Here is a 7,694-nt window from a genome sequence, read left to right on the forward strand (position 1 = left end):
ATCCACCTAAAGCAGAAAAACCCCCCAAAAAAAAAAAAAAATGCTTACTGCTTCTTTAGGAAAATTGAAAACAAGCATTTTAAAATGAGCTTCACTTGAAAACACTACAAAAAGCACTTAAGAAGTATTTACTAGGGAACCAGCAGTTAGCGTAATGGCTATGTCACTGGACTCCCACGTAGTTGACCGCGGTTCGCGTCCCAGACCTGGTGGCTTAAAACTCACGCCAGGCGAGTGTGCGTGCATGCCCAAGATCCTGAGAGGAGAATGGAGGAGAAGGGATTGCGGCGTGACCATCCCCCCGGGGAGTGATTTCTCGCTTTCTGTCTCTATGTCTCTCTCTGTCTGACTGGCGAGCGCACGCGCCCTATAGCAAAAAACCTCTCCAAAAAAAAAAAAAAAAAGAAGTATTTACTAAATAAATAAAATCTTGATTAAACATGTGTACAGGGTATTCCCCTGATCCCCAGAAATAAAGAGCTATATAGGACGTGATGCTCTAATACCCAGCTACAAGATAAACTAGGTTGTGCAGAGTATGCAGGATGGGAAGGAGGGGTGGTCTTGGCGCTTTGTAAGAACAAAGTTTTATATTTTGTCATGCTTTATATCCAGTACAGGTTGGCTGGGCACACTACCTCATCTCACTCTGGATCCCAGACTGATGAATTAACTTCCTCGTAGTCATGGCAGAGGAAAAGAGAGCTCTGAAGTCTTGAACTGGCCATCACACGCCCTGACTTCGGAAGGAATGTGCAGCTAGCTGATAATTCATGGTCATGTACCACATAATGGCATTTTGGTTAGTAACGGACAGCGTTTACCACATGAGATTGTACTGGGCTGTTCCATAGAGCCGAGGAGTGTAATAGGTAGACCGTCTGGGTTTGTGTGAGTATACTCCATGATGTTCACGCAAAGATGAAATCATCTAATGACACATTTCTAAGAAAGTATCCCCCTCTTTAAGCAATGCATGACTATACTTGAGATTTGCTGGGACGAGCAGATGGCATAATGGTTATGTTGCCGGACTCCCATGACTCCCATGTAGTTGACCATAGTTCGAATCCTGGACCCGGCGGCTTAGAACTTACAGCAGGCATGTGTGCATCCACGTCCAAATCCCAAGAGGAGAATGGGGGAGAAGGGATTGCAGTGTGGCCATCCCCCCTGGGGGGGTGACTTCTTGCTTTCTATCTCTCTGGCAAGTGCACATACCCTATAGAAAAAAAGCTCTCTTAAAAATTTTTTTAAAAATAAAAAGAAATTTGCTAAGAAACTACATCTTAGTTGTTTTAATCACAATCGTAAAAATATGGAACTATGTGAGGTGATGGATATGTTCATTCATTTGACTGTGGTAACCCTTTCATAATGTGTGCATATATCTAATCACGTTGTATACTTTAAATATATACAATATTTATTTGTCAGTTATATCTCAATGAAGCTATAATTGTTTTTAAATACAGAATAGATGAAATCTATAGCACTTAGCACATTCCTTTTCTCTCTTTCCTTCCCCAGACATCTTCAAGCTGAGGTTGATTAGGTATAATAAGAGGCAAAAACAGAAGTCAACCAAAGGAATTTTAATAAAGCTCAGAAATCCACTGAGGTCAGACTCAGGGCAGGTTTATCTTCATTTTTATAGCCTTGGACTTCAAAGCACTCGTTCAGTGCTGCGGGACATATGGCTGGTCCTTAGCCTTCAGACAGCACAGCTTGCCACTCACGCAGAAAACATAGACTTTCTCATTGCGAATGCATCTATCCCGGCAGGAGCCACGAGAATTCCAGCACTTCTCAGTACTGCCTAGACAAGGAGAAAAGAGAAGGAAGCCAGTGTCAGCCACGAGGGAAAATCCGTACTGGCTCGGGAAGGCTAACTGAAGGCCAGACAGAAAAGGGGAACCGTAGGAGAAAAAGGAGTCACCTCTAGATATTTAGGGTGGTGATAGAGGCTCACTTCTGTCTGGTTGCCACATCCTAATCCCAGACCTTCATAAATGCTCCCTCTTAGAGCTTCAGCGGGTCATTATGGTTAAGAGCATGACTTGTTAGAACCCATAGACCTGGATTTGTTATCTGTTTGTGCCAACCGAAAAATATTAAGCACATTACTTCCTTTTTCAGAACATCAAGCTCCTTTTTGTTTTTTTCAAAAAAAAAAAATCATAAAAAAATATATATGGCACCAGGCCCACTCCATGTAGTTGGGGCAGCTGAATCCCACATGGCTGATCCCCGGGGAGTGATTTCTCACTTTCTGTCTCTCTGTCTCTCTCTGTCTTTCTGGCAAGCGCATGCTCCCTATAGCAGAAAAACCTCTCCAAACCTCTCGGCTGCTTGAGAAACACAATGAGCACACGTGGTTGCATGCTCAAAATCCCTAAAAGCGAGTGATAGAGAAGGGACTGCAGCATGACCATGTCCCATGGGGGCGAGGGGGGCTTTTTCCTCTTCCTCTCTGTCTCTCTGTCTCTTTCTCGCCCTCTGGTGAATGCACATACCATTTAGTAAAAACAAAGAAAGAAAATATAAACACTTGCTTTAGAGAGTTGCTGTGGGAATTCAAGAAAAAAGTGTTTAAAAAAAAAAAAAAAAAAAAAAAGGCACAGTGATTAAAGATGCTGAATTCCCACATGGCTGAGGGTGGTTCGAGTTCCAGACCTGGTGGCTTGCATTCTTGCTTTCCTTCTCTCTCTCTCTCTCTCTCTCTCTTGTCAACTTCCAAAAAAATAAATAAATAAAATAATGACAATAAATAAAATTAAAACAGTTTTTTTTTAAATAGTAATTAAATAATCTAATGTATTATTTCAATTTGAGAAATTAGTAAATTGAAACTTAAGAGGAACCAAATGGTGTGCTGGGGGCATCACGGAGCTAGCAAATGGTGGGGCAGGTTCTAACCCAGGCTCTAAGGGCTCTTGTCTCTTCCTAGACAACCAGTATTTAACTTTGCCACCCATAAATCCATGCTCTAGACCCTGAGGTGTCCTATCTAAAATCCATTCTCCACTCCTTGCTCCTCCCCTGAAGAGATCTAGGTTACCTGGGATGACCTGAGACGTGAGCAGGAGCATAGCCAAAGTTAGCAGAAGAGCTGTCATGGCTTTAAGGAGCCCACGGAGTAGTCTCAGCTCTGTTCTGGAGAGGTAACAAAGAAACGGGAGAGCTCGGATTCTCTGCTCAGCCTAATCAACTGAGACATGTGTCACTCACACGTGCCCTCACCGACCCATGGGTACAGTCTGCCCTGGGACCGCCTATCTTCCTCATACTCAATCACCACCCCCAATAGCCCTGACCCACAGTCTGAACCACACGCCCTTGGGCTGAATGCCTCCCTTTGTTCATCTTCACCTTTTAGGAACCAGCAATAATAAATCATATGACAATCACAGGGTGTGTGAGTATGTGAGTGTGTGTGTGTGTGTGTGTGTGGGTATATACCCACACACACACACACACACACACACTCACATATATATATGTAATCTCCTTGCTACAATCCAGCTCCACATCATATTAAAGCTAGAAAAAACCTGGGCCTGGTGGTTAAGGTGGCTGGATCTCACATAGCCAGCTGCATGGTTTGAGTCCCGGACACCCAGTGGCCTGAAAAACATGCTGGCAAGTGTGTGTGCATGTCCAAAATCCCAAGAGGAGAAATGGAGGATTAGAGGTTGTGGTGTGGTCATTTTCCCTGGGAGGGAGGTGCTTTCTCTCTCTCTCTCTCTCTCATGGTCTCTCTCTCTCCCCATCTCCAGTGAGTATACGTGCCCTACAACAAAATCTTTTTAAAGATACAGAAAAAATCCACAACCTTAATCTGTTATTATTATTGCCAGAGGGTTTGTGTGCTCATCAGAGAGAGACAGAGAGAAAGAGAGAGAGAAAACACCCCCTATGGGGCATGGTCATACCACAATCCCTTCTCCTCCATTTCTCTATCCTGTTGGGATTTGTGGTATACACACACATACACAGTGCCTATTTTTCAAGCTTCCAGGGCCAGAACTCAAACCGCATGATTAGTTATGTGGGATCCAGCCCCCTTAACCAAGAGGCCACGGGGCTGGCCCAAATCCACAATCTTTATGATGCTGTACAAAGCCCTACATAATCTGATCCAGAAACCACCATTATCACAGTTCTAATATAAACTAAGAAAGCTCCTTTTTTTCAAATGCCATTCTCCATTTTGGGAGAACAAAGAAGGGAAGACATCGGGCCCGCAGGTAGCCTGGTGGTTAAGATGCTGAACTCCCACATGGCTGAGCATGGTTCAAGTCCCAGATCTGTTGGCTTGCTCATTCACTTTCTCTCTCTCTTTCGTCTCTCTCTAGTGAGTGCATGTGCCCTATAACTAATTTTAAAATGATAATAACTGCATTAAATAGAAAAATAAAAAGAAATTTTAAAAAGAATGAATGACACTTATTCAGACCTCAGGGAGAATATGTCTATTAGATTATTTTTTTCTCCCTAAGAGAAGAACCGCCTTGCCACTGCCTAAAATGCTCAATTTTAGAAAAAACTTTGGCATTGCAGGTAAGAAAGGACAAGAGTTGAAAACATTCAACTCCTCTACTGGCTATGCCATTTAGTGGCTCTGTAACTTTGGGACAGTCATTTCCCTCTCTGGATTTCAGTCTCACCAGAGAGCAGATTAGAGATGATGGGCTGTAAGGATTCACCCAGTTCTCACATTTTTCTGTATTCTGAAAAGGCACATTAAGTGAGATGTTGCAAAACTCCAGGTTTTCACCAGTGTTAAGGACCAAGCTAGTTAGGTTTCCACCTAAGGTCTGTCGGGCTGCCTTCATTTGGGAGGCGCCACCTCCCATTACACAGACATCACAGGCCTCTTCCTTAATAACGACACCCAGTCCTCTATATGGCCCTTGCAAAGCACAGTCTCTCTTTGGGCTTGCTCCTTATATAATCTACGCACAAAAATTTGCTCTGCTCATTATAAAGGCTCAATATTCTCCCCAGGACCCATGAATGAGTCTCATCGTATCAAGCTATTTTAGGCACGGGTCCATTAGATACTGATGAGAGAGCAGAGAAGACCGTGCTCTGCCTGTGTACCTTTGAGCGTATCTCGGACATCACCAACTGTCCATGACGGGTCAAATCTCAAGGCTGAAATTCAAACTGTTCTCAGCCATGTGAGATCGGGCTACCTTAACCACTAGGCTATGTCCCCAAACCTGACCTTACATATGAAGTTATCCTGGGACCACCAGGTGGCATAATGGTTATATCACTGGATTCTCATGTAGTCAACCATGGTTCGAGTCCTGGACCCAGCAGCTTAAAACTCACTCCAGGTGCGTGTGCATGCATGCATACATGCATGCCCAAAATCCCAAGAGGAGAATGGAGGAGAAGGGATTGTGGTGTGGTCATCCCCCCTGGGAAGTGATTTCTTGCTTTCTGTCTCTGTCTCTCTCTCTCTCTCTCTGGTGAGCACACACACCCGATAGCAAAAATCTCTCTAAAAAAAAAAAAAGAGAAGGTACCCCAGTGCTCGCTTTGGCAGCACATATAGTAAAATTGGAATGATACAAGATTAGCATGGCCCCTGCACAAAGATGACACGCAAATTCATGAAGCACTCCATATGTTTTCTATATGGTAATGTCTTTGTCTTGACTGATATGCACCATATTCACTTTCTCTCTCTCTCTCCCTCTCTCTCTGGTCAAAATTTTAAAAATAAATAAATAAAATAAATAAAGTTAAATAAAATAATTCTTTAAAAAAAAAATCAGAATAGAGCCAGAATGTGATATGGTGGTAAAGCTGAGTGGATCCCACATGACTGATTGCATGGTTTGAGTCCCAGGCCTCGTAGCTTGAGACACATGCTGGGCAGGTGCACATGTGTGCCCAAATTCTAAAAGGAGAGAGAGAGGGGAGAGAAGGAAATACAGAGTGATGATGCCCCATGGGAGATGCTTTTTTTACTTTCTCTATCTGTTTCCAGTGAGCATATGTGTCCTCTGAAAAGATTTTTTTTTTTGGAGAGGTTTTCGCCATAGGGTGCGTGCACTCGCCAGACAGAGACAGAGAGACATAGAGACAGAAAGCAAGAAATCATCCCCCAGGGGGGATGGTCATGCCGCAATCCCTTCTCCTCCATTCTCCTCTCAGGATCTTGGGCACGCACGCACACGCGCCCAGCGTGAGTTTTAAGCCACCGGGTCCGGGATGCGAACCGCGGTCGACTATGTGGGAGTCCAGCGACATAGCCATTACGTTAACTGCTGGTTCCCATGAAAAGAATTTTTAAGAGATAAAATTAAATAAAATGGGGCTGGCAGGTAGCACAATAGTTAAGGGCCCTGGACTCCTACATGGCTGACCACAGTTCAAGTCTCAGACCTGGTGGCTTGCTTTCTTGCTTTCTTTCTCTCTCTCTGGTCAAATTAAAATAAATTGATAAAGTTAAATAAAATAATTATTTAAAAAATAGTAAATAGGGGCCAGCAGGTGGCATGGTGGTTAAAGGCACCGAACTCCCACATGGCTGACTGCAGTTCGAGTCCTGGACCTGGCAGCTTACTTTCCCACTTTCTATCTCTCTCTTTCTCTCTCTCTCTCTCTCTTTCTCTCTCTCTCCCCCTCTCTGGTCAAACTAAAATAAATAAATAAAAAAAGTTAAATAAAATAATTCTTAAAAAAATAAAAATAAATACAATAAAATGACAGGAGAAAAAAAAAAGAAGTTATCCTATCCAGAAGGGAAGCCCAATCCATATTGAAGGATTACAAAGGTACATTGATTGACAACCCAGATGGGTCCAGCCTTCAGGTACCAGACTGAGTAAAAAGCTTCCAGATTCTGTCATTCCCTAACATTCGAGTTTTCCCAAATGAAGTCTCAAGTATAGTTATTAGAAACTGGTTTTTGTAATATTCCTACACTTGAGATTTATGATGATGATGCAGTTCCAGGACATGAATCATTAACAACTTCTAAGGAGCTACTCTACTTCATGCATTGTCCTCAGCACTTTACAAACATTACTTATTGTTATAATCCTTACAACAATTTAGGGAAATGGGTAACATTCAGATCTAACCCCATGGTCTAGTGGTTAAGGAAGCTGAATCCCACATGATTGACCAGGTGGTTCAAGTCTCAGACTTGGCAACTTGAGAAACACATGTATGTGCATGCTCAAAATTGCAACAGGATGGAGATAGGAGGAGAAGGAGTTTCAGTGTGACCGTACCCCACTGAGGGGATGCAACTTTCTCAGGAGGCTGATAAACAACCTTAGGAAAAGAAGGCTGCTAAGCTGAAGGAAAATTATGAAAAGGATATTGTTGCATACCGAGCTAAAAGGAAGCCTGATGCAGCAAAAAAGGGAGTTGTCAAGGCTGAAAAGAGCAAGAAAAAGAAGAAGGAGGAATGGGAACCAGCAGTTAGCGTAATGGCTATGTCGCTGGACTCCCGCGTAGTCAACCGCAGTTCACATCCCGGACCCGGTAGCTTAAAACTCACGCCAGGCGCATGTGCGTGCGTGCCCAAGGTCCCGAGAGGAGAATGGAGGAGAAGGGATTGTGGCGTGACCACCCCCCCGGAGGGTGATTTCTCGCTTTCTGTCTCTATGTCTCTCTCTGTCTGTCTGGTGAGTGCACATGCCCTATAGCGAAAACCTCTCAAA

General features: G+C 43.5%; 1 protein-coding gene and 1 non-coding gene across 2 annotated transcripts; one reads left to right on the forward strand and one right to left on the reverse strand.

Annotated features, from left to right (window-relative positions):
• Window positions 1-1,603: 1,603 nt before the first annotated feature.
• Window positions 1,604-3,188, reverse strand: LOC106735515 (beta-defensin 122-like). Its single transcript, XM_014590213.1, has 2 exons — window positions 3,062-3,188; window positions 1,604-1,819 (listed from the first exon to the last, which is right to left on the reverse strand). Exons 1-2 carry the CDS (start codon window positions 3,117-3,119, stop codon window positions 1,680-1,682), a joined length of 198 nt encoding a protein of 65 aa, XP_014445699.1. The 5' UTR covers window positions 3,120-3,188; the 3' UTR covers window positions 1,604-1,679.
• Window positions 3,189-5,544: 2,356 nt separating this feature from the next.
• On the forward strand, window positions 5,545-5,647 carry LOC114008951 (U6 spliceosomal RNA). The gene has a single exon (XR_003550433.1). It is a non-coding gene; the product is annotated as a U6 spliceosomal RNA (small nuclear RNA).
• Window positions 5,648-7,694: the final 2,047 nt, after the last annotated feature.

The sequence above is a fragment of the Tupaia chinensis genome, unplaced genomic scaffold (assembly GCF_000334495.1).
Source record: "Tupaia chinensis unplaced genomic scaffold, TupChi_1.0 Scaffold000418_1, whole genome shotgun sequence".
Classification (NCBI taxonomy): domain Eukaryota; kingdom Metazoa; phylum Chordata; class Mammalia; order Scandentia; family Tupaiidae; genus Tupaia; species Tupaia belangeri.

Bases quoted from the DNA above. Each gene is read 5' to 3' on its own strand.
- LOC106735515 (XM_014590213.1), bottom strand. From the start codon at position 3,119: ATGACAGCTCTTCTGCTAACTTTGGCTATGCTCCTGCTCACGTCTCAG. The intron at 1,820-3,061 runs GTAACCTAGATC...CTCCTTGTCTAG, and splicing joins CACGTCTCAGGTCATCCCAG to GCAGTACTGAGAAGTGCTGG.